The sequence below is a fragment of the Carcharhinus amblyrhynchos genome, chromosome 34 (assembly GCF_965287045.1).
Source record: "Carcharhinus amblyrhynchos chromosome 34, sCarAmb.v2.hapA, whole genome shotgun sequence".
Taxonomy (NCBI): domain Eukaryota; kingdom Metazoa; phylum Chordata; class Chondrichthyes; order Carcharhiniformes; family Carcharhinidae; genus Carcharhinus; species Carcharhinus amblyrhynchos.
This window is the reverse complement of record NC_137357.1, coordinates 6,482,232-6,508,276: the sequence shown is the minus strand read 5'-3', so window position 1 is coordinate 6,508,276 and position 26,045 is coordinate 6,482,232. Positions and strand designations below refer to the sequence as shown.

Here is a 26,045-nt window from a genome sequence, read left to right as displayed (position 1 = left end):
AGAGACACTCGGGAGGGGAATGTCATCTTGTAAATACACCACCCCATGGGCTAGTCCACTAGTCTCTGCCCAGGTTTAAGGTGAGAGGGGAGAGATACAGAAGGGTCCAGTGTGGAAATTTTTTCACACAGAGGGCGGTGAGTGTCTAGAACAAGCTGCCAGAGGTAGTAGTAGAGGTGGGTACAATTTTGTCTTTTAAAAAGCATTTAGACAGTTACATGGGTAAGATAGGGGGATATGGCCCAAATGCAGACATTTGGGACTAGCTTAGAGATTAAAAAGGGGTGGCATGGACAAGTTGGGACAAATGGCCTGTTTCCACACTGTAAACGTCTATTACTTCCCACATAAAGCAAGGACTTGGGTATTAATCTCACCCGAGTCCAAAAAAGTGAAAAGAATGTTCTTGTTTTTTGTGAGGGAGATTGATTACAACAGTGGGGAGGTTATGATTCAGTTGTACAGGACATTGATGAGACCACATAGAAACATGGAAGATAGGAGCAGGAGGAGGCCATTCGGCCCTTCGAGCCTGCTCCACCATTCATCCCCATCATGGCTGATTGTCCAACTCAATAGCCTAATCCTGCTTTCTCCCCATAACCTTTGATCCCGTTCACCCCAAGTGCTATATCCAGCCACCTCATGAATACATTCAATGTTTTGGCATCAACTACTTCCTGTGGGAATGAATTCCACAGGCTCACCGGGTGAAGAAATGTCTCCTCATCCCCATCCTAAATGGTTTATCCCGAATCCTCAGACTGTGACCCCTGGTTCTGGGATTCCCCCACCATCCGGAACATCCTCCCTACATCTACCCTGTCTAGGCCTGTTCGAATTTTATAAATCTCTATGAGATTCTCCCTTTTTCGTCTGAACTCCAGCAAAAAAACCATCCGAACCTCGTCAATCTCTCCTCATACCGCCATCCCCGGAATCAGCCTGGAGTATTGTGTATAGTATCAATCTCCCTATCTATGGACAGATGTAAGTATGTTAGAAGCAGCTCAGAAAAGGTTTCCCAGACCTGGAATGGAGAGCCGTGAGGGAAGGTCAGACAGGCTTGGCTTGTATCTACTGGAGTTTGGAGAGTACAAAGAACAAAGAAAATTACAGCATAGGAACAGTCCCTTCGGCCCTCCAAACCCTCACCAGCCACGCTGCCTGACTGAAGTAAAACCCCCTACCCTTCCGGGGACCATATCCCTCTATTCCCATCCTATTCATGGATTTGTCCAGACGCCCCTTAAAACTCACTACCGTATCTGCTTCCACTACCGCCCCCAGCAGCGATTCCAGGCACCCACTCCTCTGTGTGTAAAAAAAATCTGCCTCGTACATCTCCTTTAAACCTGTGCCCCTCGCACCTTAAACCTGTGCCCCCTGGTAATTGACTCTTCCACCCTGGAAAAAAGCTTGACTATCCACTCTGTCCATGCCTCTCATAATCTTGTAGACTTCTATCAGGTCTCCCCTCTCAATCTCTGTCGCTCCAGTGAGAACAAACCAAGTTTGTCCAACCTCTCCTCAGAGCTAATGCCCTCCATACCAGGCAGCATCCTGCTAAATCTTTCCTGTACCCTCTCCAAAGCCTCCAGAATTGAAGAGTATATTCCAAGTGCGGCCTGACTAAGGTTCTATAAAGCTGCAACATGACTTGTCAGTTTTTAAACTCAGTGCCCCGGCCGACAAAGGCAGAGATAAGAGGCGACTTGACACGAAACATGTACAATCCTGAGGGGTTTTGACAGGGTGGATGTGGAGAGGATGTTTCCTCTTGTGGGAGAATGGAGAACCCGGAGGGTGGGGTGGGGAGGGGTCACTGTTTAAAAATAAGGGGTTGCCCATTTAAGATGGAGAAATGTTTTCTCTCAGAGGGTGGTGACTCTCTGGCACTTTCTCCCTCAAAAGGCAGTGGAAGGAGAATTCTTGAATATTGTCAAGCCAGTGAGATAGGGTGTTGATGAACAAAGTGGAGGGGGGGTGGTGGGTGAAAGGTTATCAGGGGGTTGGGAGCAATGTGGGCTTGACGTTCCAATCAGATTCGCCATCTTGAATGGTGGAACTGGATGGAGGGGCTGAATGGCCTCCTCCTCTTGCTAACTGGTATGTTTGAATGCCATTCCTTCAGGGTTCTGTGGACAGACACTCCACACTCCCGCTCCTTCTCCACACTATTCAGCATTCCAGCATTACTCCCTGAACAATCCTTCAACATTACACATTGGTCGAGGGATAACCTGTGATGCACTTCACGGCCGAATAGCCATTTTCACAGCGTCCCGACAGTGCAGGAGGAGGCCATTCGGCCCATGAAGTCCGCACCGACCACAATCCCACCCAGGCCCTATCCCCGTAACCCCAACACATTCACTCTGCTCATCCTGCTGACACTACCGGGCAATTTAGCACGGCCAATCCACCAAACCTGCACATCTTCGGAGTGTGGGAGGGAATGGGAGCACCCAGAGGAAACCCATGCAGAAACGGGGAGAATGTGCAGACTCCACACAGTCAGTGACCCAAGCCGGGAATCGAACCTGGGTCCCTGGCGCTGTGAGGCAGCAGTGCTAACCCACCGTGCCGCCATTCCTTCATTGTTGCTGGCTCAAAATCCTGGAACTCCCCCCCCCCACTAACAGCACTGTGGATGCACCTACACCTCATGGACTGCAGCGATTCAAGGCGGCGGCTCATCGCCACCTTCTCAAGAGGTAATTTGGGATGGGTAATAAATGCTGGGCCGAGCCATTGTCCAGCATGTGCCTTGAAGAGAACGGCCAACAGCCAAAGGGGAGAGTAAGATGGCCTTGCTGGTGCACATCCAGACAAGACCAAGGTGCACTGTCCCACAACATCCACTACGCGAACATCAACACTGCGCTGATACCCTACCTCCCCTGCACAGGAGGGGAGGAAATGGCCTCTTGGTATTATCATTAGACTATAAATACAGAAATTCAGCTAATCGTACAATCTACAGTGCAGAAGGAAGCCATTCGGCCCATCAAATCTGCACCGACCACAATCCCACGCAGACCCTATCCCCACACATTTACCTGCTAACCCCTCTAACCTCCACATCTCAGGGCACAAAGGGTCAATTCAGCACGGCCAATCAACCTAACCCACACATCTTTCGGACTGTGGGAGGAAACCGGAGCACCCAGAGGAAACTAACGCAGATCGGAGGAGGATGTGCAGACTCCACACAGTGACCCGAGCTGGGAATCGAACCCAGGTCCCTGGAGCTGCGAGGCAGCAGAGCGACCTTGCCGCCCAGTGACCCAAAGTAACAGAAGGAGGCCATTTGGCCCATTGAGTCTGCACCAACAATCCCACCCAGGCCTGATCCCTCCGTAATCCCACATTTTTACCCTTCTAATCCTCCGACACTAAGGGGCAGTTTTGCGTGACCCTAACCTGCACATCTTTTGGACTGTGGGAAGAAATTGGAGCACCCGGAGGAAATCCATGCAGACACGGGGAACACTTCACACAGTCACCCGAGGCTGGAACTGAACCTGTGTCCCTGGCGCCATAAGGCAGCAGTGCTAACCACTGCACCACCATGACTCCCCAATGTTCTGGGGACCCAGGTTCAAATCTCACCACAGCAGATGATGGAATTTAAATTCAATTAAAAAAATCTGGAATTAAGAATCTACTGATGACCATGAAACCATTGTCAGAAAAACCCATCTGGTTCACTAATATCCTTTAGGGAAGGAAATCATAGAATCCCTACAGTACAGAAGGAGGCCATTCAGCCCATCGAGCCTTCACCACAAACAATCCCACCCTATCCCCATAATGCCATATATTTAATCTGCTAATCAAGGGGCAATTTTGCATGGCCAATCAACCTAGCCCACACATCTTTGGAGTGCGGGAAGAAACCAGAGCACTCGGAGAAAACCCACACGGACACGGGGAGAATGTGCAGACTCCGCACAGTGACCCAAAGCCGGGAATCGAACCTGGCTTTAAGGCAGAAGTTCTAACCACTGTCCAGTCCTTACCTGGCCGGACCTACATGTGACTCCAGAGCCACAGCAATGTGGTTGACTCTTAACTCCCCTCTGGCAACTTGGGATGAATCATAAATGCTGACCAGCCAACGACACTCGTGTCCCAGAATGAACAAAAAAAGTAACAGCAATAATTTTACAACAATCGCCCTCAGCTCCCTTCCCATCAATCACAGGTCCAACTTGATGATAAATTAATTCCTGTACAACCAATCCCTCTACCCCCAGGGGAGGGCGGGTGGGTGCTGGGACGGCAAATCTTACCTGCAAGTATGCATTGCTAAGTCTTCTTCCTCATCAAATTTTGCAATCATAAAATGACCACCCCAACATGTTTATTCATTCATTCGTGGGACATGGGCATCGCTGCCTGGCCAGCATTTATTGCCCATCCCTAGTTGCCCCTTGAGAAGGTAGTGGTGAGCTGCCATCTTGAATCGCTGCAGTCCGCGTGCTGTGGGCTGACCCGCAATGCTGTTCAGGAGGAAATTCCAGGATTTCGACCCAGTGATAAATTAGCACTCGATCACTGTATGGCTATTTCTCCAACAAAGCCAAGAAGACAACGTGTTCAGGTGAAATTATGTATAATTACAAAAAAAAATCTTTATTACAATCAGACAAAACAGAAGGATTCTACAATCCCGAGTTTGAGCTAACACTTGTTTTTACCAAAACAGACATTCATTTACAAATGCATTGATCAAGGCAGACTCTATCCAACAAGCAGCAGAAGATTAAAGGTGGTGCCGGGGAGGGGGGGGGGGGGGGGGGGGGGGTTGTGTGTGTGGGGGCGGGGTGGGGGAGAAAAGGTCCGACACACAAACATAAAGCACCGTGCTCCATCACTCCAGTTAAAATTAAAGTCCACAACTGACAATTTTTTACACATGCAGAGCGTCTTCATTTGAACTTGGATTTTACTTATAGAATCACAGAATCCCTACAGTGCAGGAGGAGGCCATTCAGCCCCAACCACAATCCCACCCAGGTCCTATCCCCATTACCCCGAGCTCATCGCCCTGATGCTAAGGGGTAATTTAGCGTGGCCAATCCGCCTAACCCGTACGTCTTTCGGACTGTGGGAGGAAACCAGAGCACCCGGAGGAAACCTACGCAGGCACGGGGGAGAACGTACAAACTCCACACACACAGACAGACAGCGACTCGAGGCTGGGAACTGAACCCGGGTCCCTGGCGCTGCGAGGCAGCAGTGCTACCCACTCTGCCATTTGATCAAGCCTCTCCCCTGTGTGCAGCTGGTCCTTGGCAAATCTCTCGGTAGCAGCCAGCTGCGGTGTTTGCCATACACCCTGGTTTTTCAAGCACCCCCTCAGCACTGGCTCTCTCTCTCTCTCTCTCTCTCTCTCGAGGGCTCTCGTTCACACGTTGTCACTTACGCACATCGATATCTTGGCGCAGTCCTACCAAGGGACGTCCTGCCTCAGGGATGTGGTGACGGGATCTCACCGTCATCCTGGATGGTCAGATGGCACGTGTCGGATCGCCCTCCCGGACCGGTGTGGACATCGACTGGCAGTGAAGGATTCTTCAAATGGTCCGTGCAGGGAGGGGATCAACGAGGGAGGGGCTGTTCAGGATCCAGGGACAAATATTTGCCCGAAATTTTTTTTTTAAAAAGAAGAAAAAACTTCAATCAGTCTGAGTTCCTGAGGGGAATCCAAAAGACACCGAATGTCAGGTTTGACTGCGCAATTCCCCCCTTTTCAGCTTCGCACAAGGTGAGATAATTCCAGGTTGGCAGCATCTGCTCAGTGCAGGCGGAATCACAGTGGTTACTGCGCGAGTTCTAGTGAGGCTGAGACTTTCACAGGGGCACCAGAACTGGTTTGGATACCTAAAGCAAAAGAGGGAGGGAGAGAGAGAAGGGAAAGAATTTCATTCCAGCCGCAAGGAATAAAACTCAACTGCGCCCGAACCTGATCTGAAGCCGGTAAGAACATTATTTTGGTCTCGATCGCAAACAGACAAAATCACCTTAGAATCCGACAGTGCAGAAAGAGGCCATTCGGCCCATCGGGTTGATACTGACCACAATTCCACCCAGGCCCCTCCCCTGTAACCCCATGCATTTACCCTAGCTAGTCCCCTGAACACTAAGGGTCAATTTAGCACAGCCAAACCTGCACATCCTTGGAGTGTGGGAGGAAACCGGGGCACCCGGAGGAAACCCCCGCAGACACGGGGAGAACCTGCACACTCCACACAGACAGTGACCCAAGCTGGGAATCGAACCCGTGTCCCTGGCGCTGTGAGGCAGCAGTGCTAATCCACTGTGCCACCTGTCGACCCAAAGTCACCAGTGACAAAGGTCAAACACTCCCATTATAAACGGGAGTTGTCACTGCACAGGAAGACTGGGGAAAAAATCATCTGACGATCGCCACCTTTGGCTGCGGAATATTGTCAAACTCGCCTGAGACAACACGCTATTAGGAAGGGCACAAATAGAGAGCTGGGTGCACGTGAGGCACACCTCAGACCCAGCTCACTGCTGCCGAACAGTAGCAATGGAGCCCATTTCAGTGCCCAGTGAGAGGGAGCACTGATAAGATCCAGTGTGGCTCTTTTTTAATTTCGCTAAACTGCACCTCACATGCACCACATTGCTAAACCAGTGCCTCGGAAAAGCAGCCAGCAGAATTGGGCATGTCAGCTACGACTCTCACCAACTTTTATAGATGCACCATAGAAAGCATTCTTTCTGGTTGTATCACAGCTTGGTGTGGGCTCCTGCTCTGCCCAAGACCACAAGGAACTACAAAAGGTTGTGAATGTAGCCCAGTCCATCACTCAAACCAGCCTCCCATCCACTGACTCTGTCTACACTTCCCGCTGCCTCAGTAAAAGCAGTCAGCATAATTAAGGACCCCCCCGCACCCTGGACATTCTCTGTTCCACCTTCTTCCGTCAGGAAAAAGATACAAAAGTCTGAGGTCACGCACCAACTGATTCAAGAGCAGCTTCTTTCCTGCTGCTGTCAGACTTTTGAATGGACCAACCGTGCACTAAGTTGATCTTTCTCTACACCCTAGCTATGACTGTAACACTACATTCTGCACCCTCTCCTTTCCTTCCCTATGAACGGTATATAGCGCACAAGAAACAATACTTTTCACTGCATGTTAATACATGTGACAATAATAAATCAAATTCAAACAGCAGGCAGACGTGACCCAGGAACTGAACATCGGCTGGGTCAGGCAGTGCTTAGAGATGCTGCTTACATCGAGAATCAGCAACTCCCACTTCAGGGAATGTCACAACTGGAAGACGGGAACGGTGGACGTTGAGAGAGACATGCACATGCGACAGTGGGTGAGAGTGAGACAGGGAGAGAGAGAGAGGCGCAGAGAGTGAGAGAGAGAGAGAGAGACTGCACACACAAGAGACAGTGACCAAGACAGTGTGTGCGAGAAAGAGAGAGAGATGGAAAGGACAGATTCCGCGGCCAGGTGTCCCTGGAGAGAGAAACAGAGAGAGAGAGAGAGAGAGAGAGAGCATGTGGTGTCCACCAGCACTACCCAGTCTTTCGATGCTCGCTGGGCACCGCAGGGGACTGGGGAGCCTTGTAGACCCCTTTTCATCACATTTCAGTTTGACGCATAAAGTTTCAGTTGCGATTTGTTTTTTGTTTGAGGCAGTATCCCTTGGAGGGACTGCCCCCTTTTACTTGCTCATTCCATTCAGTTTCATTGATTTTGCAATAAAGGAGTTGGGACTGGCAAGAATTCTGTCAATATCTGTGCAACAGAATCTGGGCCAGAGGGGGAGAGAATGAGGGATAGGGAGTGACCATTACTTCATAAAATATATGAGCAAAATGCGACCATTCGGCCCATTGAGCCTGTTCTGCCATTCAATCATGGTTGATATTTTTCTCATCCCCATTCTCCTGCCCTTTCTCCAAAACCCCTGATCCCCTTATTAATCAAGAACCGACCTATCTCTGTCTCAATGACCCAGCCTCCACAGCCTTCTGCAGCAAAGAGTTCCTCAGATTCACCACCCTCTGACTGAAGAAATTCCTCCTCATCTCTGTTTTAAAGGATCGTCCCTTTAGCCTGAGGTTGTGCCCTCTGGGTCTAGTTTTTCCTACCAGTGGAAGCATCCTCTGCACGTCCACTCTATCCAGGCCTCACAGTATCCTGTAAGTTTCAATAAGATCCGCCCCCCCCCCTCATCCTTCTGAACTCCAACGAGTACAGACCCAGAGTTCTCAACCGTTCCTCATACGAGAAGCTCTTCATTCCAGGGATCATTCTTGTGAACCTCCTCTGGACCCTTTCCAAGGCCGGCACATCCTTCCTCAGATCCGGGGCCCAAAACTGCTCACAGTACTCCAAATGGGGTCTGACCAGAGCTTTATACAGCCTGAGAAATACATCCCTGCTCTTGCATTCTCGCCCTCTCGACACGAATGCTAACATTGCATTTGCCTTCCTGACTGAATCTGCACGTCCACTTTATCCATACCTTTTATCATCTTCTATACCTCAATTTGATCTCCCCTCATTCTTCTCAATTCTGGGGAGTATTGGCTTAACCTGTTTAATCCCTCTTCAGGTGAGGGAGTAGTGAGATCAGTGAGAGACATCAGCTCCCCCCGCCCTTCCCCCTGGTCACACATGCAGCGCTGAATCCGCCAGGCTGCAGTATTTTTTTTTTACCGGGGTCAGACAGTGTCAGTTTGCTGAGGCCATCCTCCAATGCAGCGTCCATCACCTCGGCTGCAGGCAGCTTCCAGCTGGGTGATCCAGGGAGAGGCCTCGTCGGGACGTCCGGGAGCAGGATGGATTCCTCAGCCGGCTTTTCCAGGAGGGCGTTCAGCTCGGCTTCCAGTTCCTCCGCGTCCACCCCTCCTGCGTCGCGACGTGGCGGGGGGGGGGGAGGGGGGGGGAAGAGAAAAAAGGCAACCGTTAGAGAGAGAGAGAGCACCCGACAATTCCCCGAGGGACCGCGATCGCACACCGGCAGGTTTATTAACCTCTTGTGAGCGACTGAGCTGGCCAGAGTGGATCGACAAGTGTGCGGGTTACTGGGAGGGCACACAGGATTAAACAACTTACACCACTCAGGAGGGTTCAAGAATCATAGAACCCGCATGGTGCAAAGGAGGCCAATCAGCCCATCGAGGCTGAGCTGATCACAATCCCACGCAGGCCCTATCCCTGGAACCCCACATGTTTCACTGCTAACTCTAAGCAGAAACTCAGTATGGCCAATCCACCTAACCTGCATATCTTTGGACACTAAGGGACAATTTAGCATGGCCAATCCACCTAACCCGCACATCTTTGGACACTAAGGGACAATTTAGTATGACCAATCCACCTAACCTACACATCTTTGGACACTAAGGGACAATTTATCATGGCCAATCCACCTAACCTACACATCTTTGGACACTAAGGGACAATTTATCATGGCCAATACCCCTAACCCGCACATCTTTGGACACTAAGGGACAATTTACCATGGCCAATCCACCTAACCTGCTCATCTTTGGACAGTAAGGGACAATTTAGTATGGCCAATCCACCTAACCTGCACATCTTTGGACACTAGGGGGGTGTGGGTGGCATGGTGTCACAGTGGTTAGCACTGCCACCTCACAGCGCCAGGGACTTGGGTTTGATTCCCGGTTTGAGCCACTGTCCGTGTGGAGTTTGCATGATTTCCCCGTGTCTGCATTGGTTTCCTCCCACATTCTGAGACATGTGCTGGTGAGGTGCATTGAGCCGAACAAGCACCAGAGTGTGGCAACGAGGGGAATTTCACAGTAACTTCATTGCAGTGTTAATGTAAGCCTTACTTGTGACTAACAAATAAACTTTAACTTAGCGTGGCTATCCATCTCACCTGTACAGCTTTGGGGTGTGGGAGGGAACTGGAGCACCCGGTGGAAACCCACGCAGACACGGGGAGAACGTGCAGAATCCGCACAGTGAGCTGAGGCTGGAGCTGAATCCGTGTCCCTGACACTGTGAGGCAGCAGTGCTAACCACGGTGATGCCCAGATCAAAGCACATAAACTATTAGGATTAGTGGGATAAAGGAGACTGACTCACTGTAGCACTGGGAGTCACCATTGCAGGGTAGAGGGGGGATAACATAGCACCAGAAAACTTATCATTATAAACTAAACAGCTCGAAGTTCCGACTGAATCTCTCGAGTCCTGGAAGGATTGGGAACGTGAATGTCCGGTCTATGGATTGAAAGACTGTGTTGCTTGGGATAATTCTGTTCAAAGTAACATTGCACAGGACTGAAAAACTCACCCATGGCATCAAGATTTTCACCAGCAAGTGTCCGGCTCACATCATCCTGTGTGTCACAGAACTGGAGGGAAAAAAAACAGAGAAATGGTTAGACAGAGGCATTTTCATACTCAGAATGATCCAGTGAGATCCAGCACTGCCTCCGCCCCAGGATCCAGTGAGATCCAGCACTGCCTCCGCCCCAGGATCCAGTGAGGCCCAGCACTGCCTCCGCCCGAGGATCCAGTGAGGCCCAGCACTGCCTCCGCCCGAGGATCCAGTGAGGCCCAGCACTGCCTCCGCCCCAGGATCCAGTGAGGCCCAGCACCGCCTCCGCCCCAGGATCCAGTGAGGCCCAGCACCGCCTCCGCCCCAGGATCCAGTGAGATCCAGCACCGCCTCCGGCCGAGAATCCAGTGAGATCCAGCACCGCCTCCGCCCCAGAATCCAGTGAGATCCAGCACCGCCTCCGCCCCAGGATCCAGTGAGATCCAGCACCGCCTCCGCCCCAGGATCCAGTGAGATCCAGCACCGCCTCCGCCCCAGGATCCAGTGAGATCCAGCACCGCCTCCGCCCCAGGATCCAGTGAGATCCAGCACCGCCTCCGCCCCAGGATCCAGTGAGATCCAGCACCGCCTCCGCCCCAGGATCCAGTGAGATCCAGCACCGCCTCCGCCCCAGGATCCAGTGAGATCCAGCACCGCCTCCGCCCCAGGATCCAGTGAGATCCAGCACCGCCTCCGCCCCAGGATCCAGTGAGATCCAGCACCGCCTCCGCCCCAGGATCCAGTGAGATCCAGCACCGCCTCCGCCCCAGGATCCAGTGAGATCCAGCACCGCCTCCGCCCCAGGATCCAGTGAGATCCAGCACCGCCTCCGCCCCAGGATCCAGTGAGATCCAGCACCGCCTCCGCCCCAGGATCCAGTGAGATCCAGCACCGCCTCCGCCCCAGGATCCAGTGAGATCCAGCACCGCCTCCGCCCCAGGATCCAGTGAGATCCAGCACCGCCTCCGCCCCAGGATCCAGTGAGATCCAGCACCGCCTCCGCCCCAGGATCCAGTGAGATCCAGCACCGCCTCCGCCCCAGGATCCAGTGAGATCCAGCACCGCCTCCGCCCCAGGATCCAGTGAGATCCAGCACCGCCTCCGCCCCAGGATCCAGTGAGATCCAGCACCGCCTCCGCCCCAGGATCCAGTGAGATCCAGCACCGCCTCCGCCCCAGGATCCAGTGAGATCCAGCACCGCCTCCGCCCCAGGATCCAGTGAGATCCAGCACCGCCTCCGCCCCAGGATCCAGTGAGATCCAGCACCGCCTCCGCCCCAGGATCCAGTGAGATCCAGCACCGCCTCCGCCCCAGGATCCAGTGAGATCCAGCACCGCCTCCGCCCCAGGATCCAGTGAGATCCAGCACCGCCTCCGCCCCAGGATCCAGTGAGATCCAGCACCGCCTCCGCCCCAGGATCCAGTGAGATCCAGCACCGCCTCCGCCCCAGGATCCAGTGAGATCCAGCACCGCCTCCGCCCCAGGATCCAGTGAGATCCAGCACCGCCTCCGCCCCAGGATCCAGTGAGATCCAGCACCGCCTCCGCCCCAGGATCCAGTGAGATCCAGCACCGCCTCCGCCCCAGGATCCAGTGAGATCCAGCACCGCCTCCGCCCCAGGATCCAGTGAGATCCAGCACCGCCTCCGCCCCAGGATCCAGTGAGATCCAGCACCGCCTCCGCCCCAGGATCCAGTGAGATCCAGCACCGCCTCCGCCCCAGGATCCAGTGAGATCCAGCACCGCCTCCGCCCCAGGATCCAGTGAGATCCAGCACCGCCTCCGCCCCAGGATCCAGTGAGATCCAGCACCGCCTCCGCCCCAGGATCCAGTGAGATCCAGCACCGCCTCCGCCCCAGGATCCAGTGAGATCCAGCACCGCCTCCGCCCCAGGATCCAGTGAGATCCAGCACCGCCTCCGCCCCAGGATCCAGTGAGATCCAGCACCGCCTCCGCCCCAGGATCCAGTGAGATCCAGCACCGCCTCCGCCCCAGGATCCAGTGAGATCCAGCACCGCCTCCGCCCCAGGATCCAGTGAGATCCAGCACCGCCTCCGCCCCAGGATCCAGTGAGATCCAGCACCGCCTCCGCCCCAGGATCCAGTGAGGCCCAGCACCGCCTCCGCCCGAGGATCCAGTGAGGCCCAGCACTGCCTCCGCCCGAGGATCCAGTGAGGCCCAGCACTGCCTCCGCCCGAGGATCCAGTGAGGCCCAGCACTGCCTCCGCCCCAGGATCCAGTGAGGCCCAGCACTGCCTCCGCCCCAGGATCCAGTGAGATCCAGCACCGCCTCCGGCCGAGGATCCAGTGAGATCCAGCACCGCCTCCGCCCCAGGATCCAGTGAGATCCAGCACCGCCTCCGCCCGAGGATCCAGTGAGATCCAGCACCGCCTCCGCCCGAGGATCCAGTGAGATCCAGCACCGCCTCCGCCCGAGGATCCAGTGAGATCCAGCACCGCCTCCGCCCGAGGATCCAGTGAGATCCAGCACCGCCTCCGCCCGAGGATCCAGTGAGATCCAGCACCGCCTCCGCCCGAGGATCCAGTGAGATCCAGCACCGCCTCCGTCCGAGGATCCAGTGAGATCCAGCACCGCCTCCGCCCGAGGATCCAGTGAGATCCAGCACTGCCTCTGCCCGAGGATCCAGTGAGATCTAACCCATCTCTGATCAGGGATGCAGTGAGGCTTGCTACCACCTTGCATCACTGCTCCCTCAGTATAGACAAGTTACTGCCCTTTCTGAATTAACCAATCACTAACTCTCTCCGAAAGGCCATCCGAATATTCAGGTCCGATCCTGGTCACTGTGCAGTCTCCAGGTCTCCAGTGTCAATGACTCAAACCTGCAGCAGAATTTGTAACGTCACAGTGGTCAGCACTGCAGACTCACAGTGCCAGGGATTTAATTCCAGCCTTGGGTGACTGTCTGTACGGAGTCTGCATGTTCTCCCTGTGTCTGCGTGGGTTTCCTCTGGGTGCTCCAGTTTCCTCCCACACTCCAAAAGGTGTGCGGGTTAGGTGGATTGGCCACGCTAAATTGCGCCTTAGTGTCCCGAGACATGGAGGTTAGGGGGATGAGCAGGGTAAACATGTGGGGTTACAGGAATAGGATTGGGAGCCGGATAAGATGCTCTGTCAGAGAGTTGGTGCAGACTCGATGGGCTGAATGGCCTCCTTTCTAAACTGTTAGGATTCTCTGAGCTGCCTGCGAGCACGTGGCAAACAGCAGGGGTGAATTTTGCAAGCTGCGAACACATTCCCATTCATATCCCTTTCTCCTTCAACAAGGGATTATAATGCAGCTCCTACTCCCAGTGCCCCCTTCCCAAAGACTGTGGACCATCCTTCTACAATCTCCCTGTGACACCGCGCCCCCCCCAACCGCCACACTCCTCCCCCATCTCTCAACTCAGTGCCCACCTAAAGTCAACTTCCTTCACCCTCTTTTACTTTAACACCATCCGCGAAATGTTAACATTTTCTTTTAAGTCAGCTGAATTGCCTACTTTTGCTACGAATTTCTCTGTTCCTATGAGCTGTTGCCCTGGCCTTCAGCCTCTCTTCTTCCCAATGCCACCCTTTGCCCACTCTTGCCCCTTGGTCAATCCCCTCTCTCTGGCTCCTGACTTCCCTTCCAAACACATACTTGCAGCCCCATCTGGTGGCAGAGGCTGGTGGGTGTGGGTTGTCCTGGGACTTCAGCCTCCCAATGGGAACGTCCCACTCATTTAAGGTCCTCCCATGACTTTCTGCCCTTGTTTCGGCCCTCGGTCTCCCGGGTTTCTCCACAGGGGTTTAAAAAAAAGGACGGCTAGAACTTCTCGATTTTCAGGTGTGCTGACGACACCACTGCTGTGGGTCGGATCTCAAACAACGACAAGACAAAGTACAGGAATGAGATGGAGAATCTGGTGAACTGGTGCGGCAACAATAATCTCTCCCTCAATGTCCAAAGGAGATTTCATCGATTTCAGGAAGCGGAAGGAGAACACGCCCCTGTCTACATCAAATGGGAAGAAACAGAAAGGGTCGAGAGCTTCAAGTTTTTAGGTGTCCAGATCACCAACAACCTATCCTGGTCCCCCCATGTCAACACTATAGTTAAGAAAGCCGACCAATGTCTCTACTTTCTCAGAAGACTAAGGAAATTTGGCATGTCAGCTACGGCTCTCACCAACTTTTCCAGATGCACCATAGAAAGCATTCTTTCTGGTTGTATCACAGCTTGTCTGGGCTCCTGCTCTGCCCAAGACCGCAAGAAACTACAAAAGGTCATGAATGTAACCCAATCCATCACTCAAACCATTCACTGACTCTGTCTACACTTCCCGCTGCCTCGGAAAAAGCAGCCAACATAGTTAAGGAATCCACACACCCCGGACATTCTCTCTTCCACCTTTGGCCTTCGGGGAAAAGATACAAAAGTCTGAGGTCACGCACCAGCTGACTCAAGAACAGCTTCTTCCCTGCTGCTGTCAGGGAAGTTTTGCAGTAAGTTGATCTTTCTCCACACCCTAGCTGTGACTGTAACACTACACTCTGCACTCTCTCCTTTCATTCTCTATGTATGGCATGTTTTGTCTGTACAGCGCGCAAGAAACGATACCTTTCACTCTATCCTTGTAAATGTGACAGTAATAAATCAAATCACCTGTTCAATTTGATCCATCAACTTATCCACTTTCTCCAAAGTGACATCTTTCATCGACTCCCTCAAGGCTCCAAGTCCCGCCTGGTAGGCCTCCACTATCTGGAAACAAGCAGCAAAGAAGGGAATCATTTCATTTACTGACTCTCCTGCGATGCCCCGGGACGTTACAACATTGAAGGAGCTATACAAGTAGAATTTGTTGTCATCGGGCTCAGACACTAAGTGAGTCGAGATGAATCTGCTTCCTAAAAATCACAGAGGGGGTCATGGTGGGGAGAAATACTGTGTAACTCCCACAGGGTTACCCTGCGAGGGATACGGGATGACTTTTTTATTCATTGGTGGGACAGGGATGTCACTGGCTAGGCCAACATTTATTGCCCATCCCCAGTTGCCCTTGAGAAGGTGGTGGTGAGCTGCCTTCTTGAATCGCTGATACAACTCAGCCATTTCAGAGGGCAGTCGAGAGTCAACTTCATTGCTGTGGCTCTGCAGTCACACGTAGGCCAGACATGGTGGCACAGAGCTTAGCACAGCTGTGTCAGAGCCCCAGGGACCTGGGTTCAATTCTAGCTTTCGGTAACCGTCTGTGTGGAGTTTCTCCAGGTGCTCCGGACTCCTTCCGCAGTCCGAAGACGTTCGGTGGATTAGCCACGCTAAACTGACCCTGAGTGTCGGGGGATAAGTAAATGACTGCGGTTGTGGGGCCAGGGCCTGGGTGGGATTGCGGTCGGTGCAGGCAAGATGGGCCGAATGGCCTGCTTCTGCATTGTAGGGATTCTATAAGGCCAGACCGGGTAAGGACAACAGATTTCCTTCCCTAAAGGACATTAGTGGACCAGATAGATTTTTCCGATGATGGTTTCACAGTCATCATTGGATTCTTAATTCCAGGTTTTGTTTATTGAATTTAAGTTCCACCATCTGCCGTGGTGGGGTTCGAACCCGGGTCCCCAGAACATGAGCTGAGTTTCTAGATGAATAGTCGAGCGATAAGACCACTAGGCTATCGTTTCCCTGACTGCAGTGACACAAAGATAGAGAATTATGCTGGGATCTTTCTTCCCAAACCCAGGTCAAACATTATCCTTCAGCAGCAGCAGCAGCAGACAAGGTCAGAGAGAGAGGCAGCGCAGACAGAGAAAGCTTTCTGTACTGTTTTATCAGTCTGAGACGAGGAAATGCGGTCCAGGATGGCCTGAATGGTGTTGAGTTTGGCTTCGATGTTGTCCAGGCGTTGGGCGGATCTCTTCCCCATTCTCAGAGATTTCAGCGCCTGAAACGCAGACAAGCAAAGAGGTCATCGCCCTGCGCACCCCGAAACTGTGGCACAGAACACACCCCCCGGCACACGACACTGAGTCGCCATTCACAGCCTCCCAGCCTGAGCTAACACTCACTGCTGCTGTCTGGCACAGCCAGAGGCAGGGGTCAGTCCACACACAGGGCTCCAACCCAAGAGAGAACAACTATCTGACTCTGCCAGAACAAGCTGTGGTTTTCCAGCAATACGACAGGCAACTTAATCCTTCCCTACTTCAGCTAGCTTCCACACAGCCCATCATTTTCTCCACCCTCTCCACTCCTAGCCAGAGCATCTTACTAGTTCTATTTGTTTTTATTAGTGTCACAAGTAGGCTTACATTAACACTGCAATGAAGTTACTGTGAAAACCTCCCCCCGCGCCCCCCCATCGCCACACTGCTCGGGTTACACTGAGGGAGAATTTAGCACCTAACCAGCACGTCTTTCGGACTGTGGGGGGAAACCGGAGCACCCGGAGGAAACCCATGCAGGCATGGTTGGAGAATGCGCAGGGGCAGCACGGTGGCACAGTGGTTAGCAGTGCTCCCTCACAGCGCCAGGGACTCGGGTTCAATTCCCGGCTTGGGTCACTGTCTGCGTGGAGTCTGCACGTTCTACCCAGTGTCTGCGTGGGTTTCCTCCAGGTGCTCCGGTTTCCTCCCACAGTCCAAAAGACATGCTGGTTAGGTGTTAAATACTCCCTCAGTGTGCCCAAACAGGTGCTGGAGCGTGGCAACTAGGGGATTTTCATAGTAACTTCACGGCAGTGTTAATGGAAGCCTACTTGAGCTTATAAAAGAAAATTCAGAAAAATAGCTTGTTACGGTTAGAGATGGAGCGGTAGATCACATATTCACCCCTCCTGTTACTAATACCCTGTGGTCTTAACAGTCTAGATAGCAGACACCAGCAGGCTAGTGAACCACGGTGGGAGGAGAACCACAGCAGTTTTCAGTCTGAACAGACGCAGACTGTCAGGTCCATTCATTCCTCTGAATAGACGGAGACAGCACTGATCCTAGGTTGAATATTTTTATTGAACAGGTTTTAAACTTCACACATTCCAGTAAGTGGAAATAAGTTGGAGAGAGAGAGAGAGACAGAGATACTGGCAAGACGGAATTGTACTGATTAAAACAGCCCTCAAAACAGACTCTGGACTGAGCTAATTAAACATAGAGTTGTGATTACAACAGAAGTTAATTCTGATGGGTGTTACTGAAATTGCGCGGCACATGCTGTCTCTCGCTGTTAAAAAACAACTTGCAGGTGTTGATGATGAAAAACTTGTGCCTGGTTTATGAAAAAGCTTGTTTCTGCTGGCATTGTACTTCCAAAGAATGCAGTCAGTTTTTCCAGCTGATCCCAGCCATGCCTGCTGGGTTTTAAAATGTGGTCAAGTCAGCTCACTTTTCAAGCTGAGCATTTAAATGGAATTGCATCAGCAGAAGTATCTCAAACCCACATGGCGAAGCTTACATAGGATCCCTCACACACACACACACACACACACAGACCTGTGCTAGCTGGAGTCATTGGAGTAGAAAGGTCCTCCCTGAATGAGGTTGCTAACAGTCTCTCCTCTGGATCAGAAGCTTATCACCACAGTGATACAATCACCAAATTAGCATTAACCAGAGAAAAACCAGGTCTTTGACTCACCAAATGTTTCTTTCCAGCTCTTAAATGACTCTTTGCTTCCTCCTTGTATCTGGGGAGAAAAACATGATTTTTTTTCAGTGAATAGGCTTGAGTACATGGCTGGCCAGCATTTATTACCCATCCCGAGCTTTGTATTTATTTATTAGTGTCAAAAGTAAAGCTCAACACATTAACACCGCAATGAAGTTACTGTGAAAATCCCCTAGCTGCCACACTCTGGAACCTGTTCAGGTTATACAGAGAGAATTTAGCACCGACCCAGTACGCCTTTCGGACTGTGGGAGGAAACCGGAGCACCCAGGGGAAACCCACTCAGACACGGAGAGAACATGCAGACTCCGCACAGACAGTGATCCCAAGCTGGGAATTGAACCCGGGTCCCTGGTGCTATGAGGCAGCAGTGCTAACCACTGTGCCATCGTGCTGCCCACAAACGCAGTTGCCCTTGAGGTGGTGGTGGTGACCTGCCTTCTTGAACTCGCTGTAGTCCACGTTCTGTGGGTTGACCCACAGTATTGTGAGGGAGGGAATTCCAGGATTTTGACCCAGTGACAGTGAAAGAACGACTGATGTATTTCCAAATCAGGACATTGAGTGGTTTGGAGGGGAACTTGCAGTTGGTGTTGTTCCCCTCCTCCCAGCCTGTGACTGTCTGGGGGGGGGTCCGGATCCTGCATCTTGTGACAGGGACCTCACTGGTGAGGAGCAACTAGCACAGATCGCAAGGTGGAAATGTGCTTGGCCGAATCTTCCCCACTCAGAGTAAATCTCCCACTGCACTGTGACATTAACCCCCGTTTTGTGTTCCTCCTGTATTACCTGTTCCGAACAAAACTTTCCCAGAGCAACAGCACCAAGTTCAACACCGGACTCTACAACTGAGACACAGGTGTCCACACAGGAGGAGACCCACTGGCCTCGAGATTGTTTTTATTCATTAGTGGAACATGTGTGTCGCTGGCTGGGCCAGCATTTATTGCCCATCCCTCGTGACTCCTTGAGAAGGCGGTGGTGAGCTGCTGTCTTGTATCGCTGCAGTCCACGGGCTGTGGGTTGACCCACAATGCCGGCAGGGAGGAGATTCCAGGATTTTGATCCAGTGACTGTGAAGGAACGGCTGATATATTTCCAAGTCAGGAATGTGAGTGGCTTGGAGGGGAACTTGCAGCGACTGATGCACAAGGACTCCAAGGTCTCGTTGAGTATCCACCTCTCTCAATTTACACCCATTCAAATAATAATCTGTTTTCCTATTATTGCTACCATAGTGGATAACCTCACATCTGTCCACATTATACAGCATCTGCCACACACATATGACCACTCACCTGTAATAAAAGCTAACACATCCTTGGCCTTTCCAATTGTTTGCTAAGCCCGCAAGTGTGATTCATGCACACCGAATATCAATACTTACCAGTTTTTCACTAATAAATAAAATGCTGCTTCCCATTCTTTCCACCAAAATGGGGAACTCGACATTCTTGCTGACTCATTTAAATCAAGATCTTTTCCAGCCTCTTTGTATCTGCCTCACAGCTTCCCTTCCAACCTCACTTTGTTTTGTGGCAAACTTGATTGCATTACAGTTGGACCCTTCCTGCCACGGATTGCAAATAGCTAAGTCCCAACTGCTGGTTCTTAGAGAACCCCAGCAATTACAGCTTGCCAACTTGTAAATCTGTTAATCTATCCTCTCACCATCTAATATATCCCCCCCTCCCCAATCCCCTGAGTCTAACTGTACATTGTAATCTCTTTTGTGGGACTTCACTGAGTGTTTTGTTTTGAAAATCTAAATATATTACATCCACTGGTTCCCCCTTATCCATCCTGCTTGTGACATCCCCCAAACAAAACATATGGCAAAGTAAACTCACATTGCTTGTATGAATACTGGACAATGGGTCCACTGATGCTGGGATGGCACAGTGTTCAGCACTGCTGCTTCACAGCGCCAGGGGCCCGGGTTCAATTCCTGGCTCGGGTCACTGTCTGTGCGGAGTCTACACGTTCTCCTCGTGTCTGCGTGGGTTTCCTCCAGGTGTTCCAGTTTCCTCCCACTGTGCGAAAGATGTGCGGTGAATTGGCCACGCTCAATTGCCCCTTAGTGTCAGGGAGATGAGCAGGGTCGCAGGCTTCGAGAGACAGGGTTTGGATGGGATTGTGGTCGGTGCAAACTCGATGGACCGAATGGCCTCCTTCTGCACAGTCAGGATTCTATGATCTTAATGGACAGGGGCATGTGAGAGAGGGAGTAAGGTTCACTTGGGAAGTAGGTAGATGGAACACAACCATATTTGTTCTGGGTTTTGACCCCTGGATTTGAAAGACAATATTAATGAGTTAAATCATTCGACCGTACAGCAGTGCGTTCACTGCCTTAATGTACCTTTCACTTTCCTGGGAATGCACTTCCACTTTCTGAGTCAACATCTTCTCACACTTCACCAGCTGATACACTCCCACATCGATCTCAGAGACTGCTGACACCTTGTTAGCCGGAGAGTGGCTGAACTTGACAATCTATACAACAGATTAGAAGAAAAAAAGTGAGTCTCAGCCACCTTGCCCAACACATTGTCAGGTTTAAACATCCCAAATCCACAGTCACTCAACCAGGCTTTGAGATGGTGATCAAGGTTTACCCCGTGCTGTACCTGTCCTGGGAGTGTTTGATGGGGGACAGTGTAGAGGGAACTTTACTCTGTATCTGACCCCGTGCTATACCTGTCCTGGGAGTGTTTGATGGGGGTGCAGTGTAGAGGGAGCTTTACTCTGTATCTAACCCCATGCTGTACCTGTCCTGGGAGTGTTTGATGGTAGACAGTGCAGAGGGAGCTTTACTCTGTATCTGACCCCGTGCTATACCTGTCCTGGGAGTGTTTGATGGGGGTGCAGTGTAGAGGGAGCTTTACTCTGTATCTAACCCCATGCTGTACCTGTCCTGGGAGTGTTTGATGGGGGTGCAGTGTAGAGGGAGCTTTACTCTGTATCTAACCCCATGCTGAAGCTGTCCTGGGACTGTTTGATGGTAGACAGTGCAGAGGGAGCTTTACACAAACTACTCCCTGACACCATCAACATAATCAATACATCCGTAAATAAAGTGAATGTAAACACACACAGACAGAAACGGGGATGTGAGGCTGCAGAAAATGGCCAGTACCAAACTCCAGAGTCGGCAATCAAAATGTTGCAAAAATATCATGCCCATTGTCTGAATAGCTAATAGTTTCCATACAACAAGGGTAAAGGAGCAAGGGATAGTTTGTAGGCAAGTACACACAGCAAGGCTTGAGTTTATTTTTAAGTTTATTTATTAGTGTCACAAGTAGGCTTACATTAACACTGCGGTGAAGTTACTGTGAAAATCCCCGAGGTTCCATACTCTAGCACCTGTTTGGGTTACACTGAAGGAGAATTTAGCATCTAACCAGCAAGTCTTTGGAGTGTGGGAGGAAACCCATGCAGACACGGGGAGAATGTGCAGACTCCACACAGACAGTGACCCAAACCAGGAATCGAACTGGTTCCCAGCGCCGTGGGGCTACTGTGCTAACCACAGGGTTCAGAGATGATAACAAAGACAGAGGCAGAGCCAGCATCCCAGCACCAGGGCACACGAGCAGCGTGAAGCCCGCGACTACGTAACAGCCTCAGCACTGTCAGCGAGCAGTCTCCGTACACCCAGCATTGCTCAGGCCCATCACTCACGCGCCACGACCCTCACCTTGTCTCCATCGATCTCAGCCACCATGACCCGTTTCTCTTTCTGCAGTTGCAGCAGGCACAGGTAGAAGGTCTTCTCATCGGCACACGCGCTCTGACACACCTCCTGTAGCTTGGCAAAGGCAACCACGGGGTGGGAAGACTTCAGGTAACCCTGACAGAGCTGCAGAACCTTGGCTGCCTTTTCCTGAGGGTGGGGTGAGGGGAGGAGAGAAAGCGTTAGAATCACAGTGCGAGAGGCTGGGACGCGGCTGTGCGGAATGGGCTTAAACAGCACCGATCTGAAACTGTCCGTAACAATCACCAACGACGCAATCGCATGGCTCATTCAGAGGGGGAGGCAATGGTCTAGTGGTATTACCACTTGACCAGTCATCCAGAAACTCAGCTATTGTTCTGGGGACCTGGGTTCGAATCCGGCCATGGCAGATGGTGGAATTTAAATTCAATAAAAAAAATCTGGGATTGGGAATCTACTGATGACCATGAAACCACTTTCGAGGTTGGAAAAACCCATCTGGGCAGTGAAGAAAGTTATCTCCAATTGCAATGGGATCTTGATCAATTGGGCCAGTGGGCTGACAAATGGCAGATGGGAGTTTAATTTTGATAAATGCGAGGTGATACATTTTGGTAGATTGAACCAGGGCAGGACTTACTCAATTAATGGTAGGGCATTGGGGAGGGTTACAGAACAAAGAGATCTTGGGGTACAGGTTCATAGCTCCTTGAAAGTAGAGTCACAGGTGGACAGAGTGGTGAAGAAGGCATTCGGCATGCTTGGTTTCATCGGTCAGAACATTGAATACAGGAGTTGGGACGTCTTGTTGAAGTTGTACGAGACATTGGTGAGGCCACACTTGGAATACTGTGTACAGTTCTGGTTACTCTATTATAGAAAGGATATTATTAAACTCAAAGGAGTGCAGAAAAGATTTACTAGGATGCTCCCGGGACTTGATGGATTGAGTTAGAAGGAGAGGCTGGATAAACTGGGACCTTTTTCCCCTGGAGCGTAGGAGGCTGAGGGGGTGATCTTTTTGAGGTCTAAAAAATAATGAGGGGTACAGATCAGCTCGATAGTCAATATCTTTTCCCAAAGATAGGGGAGTCTAAAACTAGAGGGCATAGGTTTAAGGTGAGAGGGGAGAGATACAAAACGGTCCAGAGGGGCAATTTTTTTCACACAGGGAGCAGTGAGTGCCTGGAACGAGCTGCCAGAGGTTGTCATAGATGTGGGGACAATTTTGTCTTTTAAAAAGCATTTAGACAGTGACATGAGTACAATGGGTAAAGAGGGAAGCAGGCAACTGGGACCAGTTTTGAGGTTTAAGCAGCGTGGACAAGTGGGGCCGAAGGGCCTTTTTCCATGCTTCGATGACTCAATAACTCTAGTGTCCTTCAGGGAAGGAAATCTGCCGTCCTTACTCTGTGCAACTAGGGATGGGCAATAAACATTGGCCAGCCAGCGTCACCCATGTCCCACGAATGAATTAAATAAAATCTTGCTGGAACCGCAACTTTGGACATTACCCCCAGTTCCCTTCTGAACTGCTGCTGTCTCCATCCTCTCTGATCCTGTGTACCTGCAGACCACTCCACCCCATGCTCCCCCAGAACTGCCACTGTTACTTAGCTCTGACTCCACAGCCCCCTATACTCTCCAACGGCCCCCGCCACAAGTTGCTCAGCTCACTGCCGCAGAGGAGGCCATTCAGCCCCTTGTTTGAACACAGAATCAGATCAGGACTAACCCTGCACTTCAATGTGGTTTACGCACCCTGTGCGCCTGTTCTCTCTGACCTTTAGTCACACACTGTGCTGTAAGACAGGGATAAAGAGGGGACGCTGATCATTCTCACTAAGCCGAGAAACACATTTAACGTGTGCCATTCTCACCTTGATGCGCTCGACAATGACATAAGTTTCGTCCGGTGAAATGTTGTTGCTCCCCAACAGAGAGGCCAGCGTCCATTTCAGCGGTTTGATCAGAAACAAGCCCACTCCCCAGGCCAGCCAGCCGGCATCGACGCTGGCTGCGAAACTCGACTCCTTCTGAATCAGCCCTCGCCTGGGGAGGCACAGAGAGGTCGGACAATAAGGTCAGAGCACGCAACACCGACACAGCAATCCAGAATTAACTCATGTTTCCTGCGGTCAAGCTCACTGATTCAGTGAGGGGGGGGTGAAGAAAATGGAACACTGCTGGAAGGGAAGGGGAGGAAGATGGGGGCCGGCGAGGGGGGTGACCGTGTGACGGCTGTTCGGCCATAGGAAGGCCTCACTAACCTAGCTTTAGAACTGTGGGAGGCTTCACCCTCACCCACTTGGCTATTGAACTGGGGCAGGCTTCACCATCACTTATCTGGTACTGAACTGGTGGGGCTGGGGGTGGGGGGTGAGGTGGGGGGGGTGAGGTGGGGGGGGGGTGAGGTGGGGGGGGGGTGAGGTGGGGGGGGGGTGAGGTGGGGGGGGTGAGGTGGGGGAGCGGGGTGGGGGGGGTGAGGTGGGGGAGCGGGGTGGGGGGGGTGAGGTGGGGGAGCGGGGTGGGGGGGGTGAGGTGGGGGAGCGGGGTGGGGGGGTGAGGTGGGGGAGCGGGGTGGGGGGGGTGAGGTGGGGGAGCGGGGTGGGGGGGGTGAGGTGGGGGAGCGGGGTGGGGGGGGTGAGGTGGGGGAGCGGGGTGGGGGGGGGTGAGGTGGGGGAGCGGGGTGGGGGGGGGTGAGGTGGGGGAGCGGGGTGGGGGGGGTGAGGTGGGGGAGGCGAGGTGGGGGAGCGGGGTGGGGGGGGCGAGGTGGGGGAGCGGGGTGGGGGGGGCGAGGTGGGGGAGCGGGGTGGGGGGGGCGAGGTGGGGGAGCGGGGTGGGGGGGGCGAGGTGGGGGAGCGGGGCGGGGGGGCGAGGTGGGGGAGCGGGGCGGGGGGGCGAGGTGGGGGAGCGGGGCGGGGGGGTGAGGTGGGGGAGTGGGGGTGAGGTGGGGGAGTGGGGGTGAGGTGGGGGAGTGGGGTGGGGGGGTGAGGTGGGGGGTGAGGTGGGGGGTGGGGGGGGGGGGGGGGTGAGGTGGGTGAGAGGCTTATTCTCCTGGCTGTTTGGCTGTGGGGGCCCTCATTCCCCTGCCCGTTTGGCTGTGGGGGGCCCTCACTCCCCCTGGCCGATCGGCTCTGGGGGCCCTCACTCCCCCTGGCCGATCGGCTCTGGGGGCCCTCACTCCCCCAGGCCGTTCGGCTGTGGGGGGCCCTCACTCCCCCTGGCCCGGGGGGCCCTCACTCCCCCTGGCCCGGGGGGCCCTCACTCCCCCTGGCCCGGGGGGCCCTCACTCCCCCTGGCCCGGGGGGCCCTCACTCCCCCTGGCCCGGGGGGCCCTCACTCCCCCTGGCCCGGGGGGCCCTCACTCCCCCTGGCCCGGGGGGCCCTCACTCCCCCTGGCCCGGGGGGCCCTCACTCCCCCTGGCCCGGGGGGCCCTCACTCCCCCTGGCCCGGGGGGCCCTCACTCCCCCTGGCCCGGGGGGCCCTCACTCCCCCTGGCCCGGGGGGCCCTCACTCCCCCTGGCCCGGGGGGCCCTCACTCCCCCTGGCTCGGGGGGCCCTCACTCCCCCTGGCTCGGGGGGCCCTCACTCCCCCTGGCTCGGGGGGCCCTCACTCCCCCTGGCTCGGGGGGCCCTCACTCCCCCTGGCTCTGGGAGGCCCTGACTCCCCCAGGCTGTTCGGCTGTGGGGGGCCATCACTCCCCCTGGCTCTGGAGGCCCTCACTCACCTGGCCATGTCCTGCAGCACTGTGTCCAGGCCGAGCGGCGCGGTTCCTTTCCGGCGGAACCAGGCGCTCAGTTCCCCGGGGGTGAAGGCGAGCCGGTCCCTGCGGGCCGCTTCCCGCACGATCAGCGGCCCCCAGAAAGCCAGCTTGGCGTCCCAGTCCGAGCTGTTCACCTCCCGCTCCCGCTTGAAGGCCGAGAACAGGAAGGCCATGCGCTGGTCATCGGCCCATTCCGGGCACAGCGGCTCCGGCTCCGGCTCGGCCCCGGGCGCCGACATCCCCACTCCGGGCTCTGGCCGCAGCCGTCACTCCAGCCCCAGGCTTCAGCAGGCCCCTGATTGACAGCCGCCTCATCCAATCAGCACTGCCTGCCGTGGTCCTTCAGCCATTCAGGACCGCCCGCCTCGGTCTTCCATCCAATCAGCACTGCCCGCCTTGATTCTCCAGCCAATCAGCACTGCCCGCCTTGGTCCTCCAGCCAATCAGCGCCGCTAGCCTTTATCCTCCAGCCGGTCAGTGCTGCCCATCTTGGTCCTCCAACGTATCAGCACCGCCCACCTTAGTCCTCCAGCCAATCAGCGCT

General features: G+C 53.5%; 2 protein-coding genes across 3 annotated transcripts in view; both read right to left on the bottom strand.

Annotated features, from left to right (window-relative positions):
* LOC145361257 (D(1C) dopamine receptor-like) overlaps positions 1-3,740 on the bottom strand; it is a 9,204-nt gene extending 5,464 nt beyond the window's left edge. The window contains 1 exon segment of the mRNA XM_080216888.1: positions 3,715-3,740. Coding sequence (XP_080073014.1) covers positions 3,715-3,740 — 26 coding nt within the window.
* A 1,091-nt stretch (positions 3,741-4,831) lies between these two features.
* chmp7 (charged multivesicular body protein 7) lies at positions 4,832-25,812 on the bottom strand. 2 transcript variants are annotated; one of them, XM_080217052.1, is made up of 10 exons: positions 25,466-25,812; positions 23,614-23,785; positions 21,716-21,901; positions 20,375-20,508; positions 17,983-18,031; positions 16,172-16,291; positions 15,016-15,114; positions 10,338-10,398; positions 8,726-8,917; positions 4,832-5,892 (listed from the first exon to the last, which is right to left on the bottom strand). In XM_080217052.1, the coding sequence occupies exons 1-10, from the start codon at positions 25,738-25,740 to the stop codon at positions 5,831-5,833; spliced, it is 1,350 nt and encodes a 449-aa protein (XP_080073178.1). In that variant the 5' UTR covers positions 25,741-25,812; the 3' UTR covers positions 4,832-5,830. The 2 variants fall into 2 exon arrangements, with proteins under 2 accessions (XP_080073178.1, XP_080073179.1); XM_080217053.1 differs by having other exon boundaries at positions 8,781-8,917.
* Between the last annotated feature and the right edge of the window lie 233 nt (positions 25,813-26,045).

Excerpts from the sequence above, each read along its gene's own strand:
- chmp7 (XM_080217052.1), bottom strand. The coding sequence starts at position 25,740 with ATGTCGGCGCCCGGGGCCGAGCCGGAGCCGGAGCCGCTGTGCCCGGAA. Across the intron at positions 15,115-16,171 it reads CGTCTCAGACTGATAAAACA|ATAGTGGAGGCCTACCAGGC; the intron begins GTACAGAAAGCT and ends GCTTGTTTCCAG. Across the intron at positions 5,893-8,725 it reads ACTGACACTGTCTGACCCCG|GTATCCAAACCAGTTCTGGT; the intron begins GTAAAAAAAAAA and ends CTTTTGCTTTAG.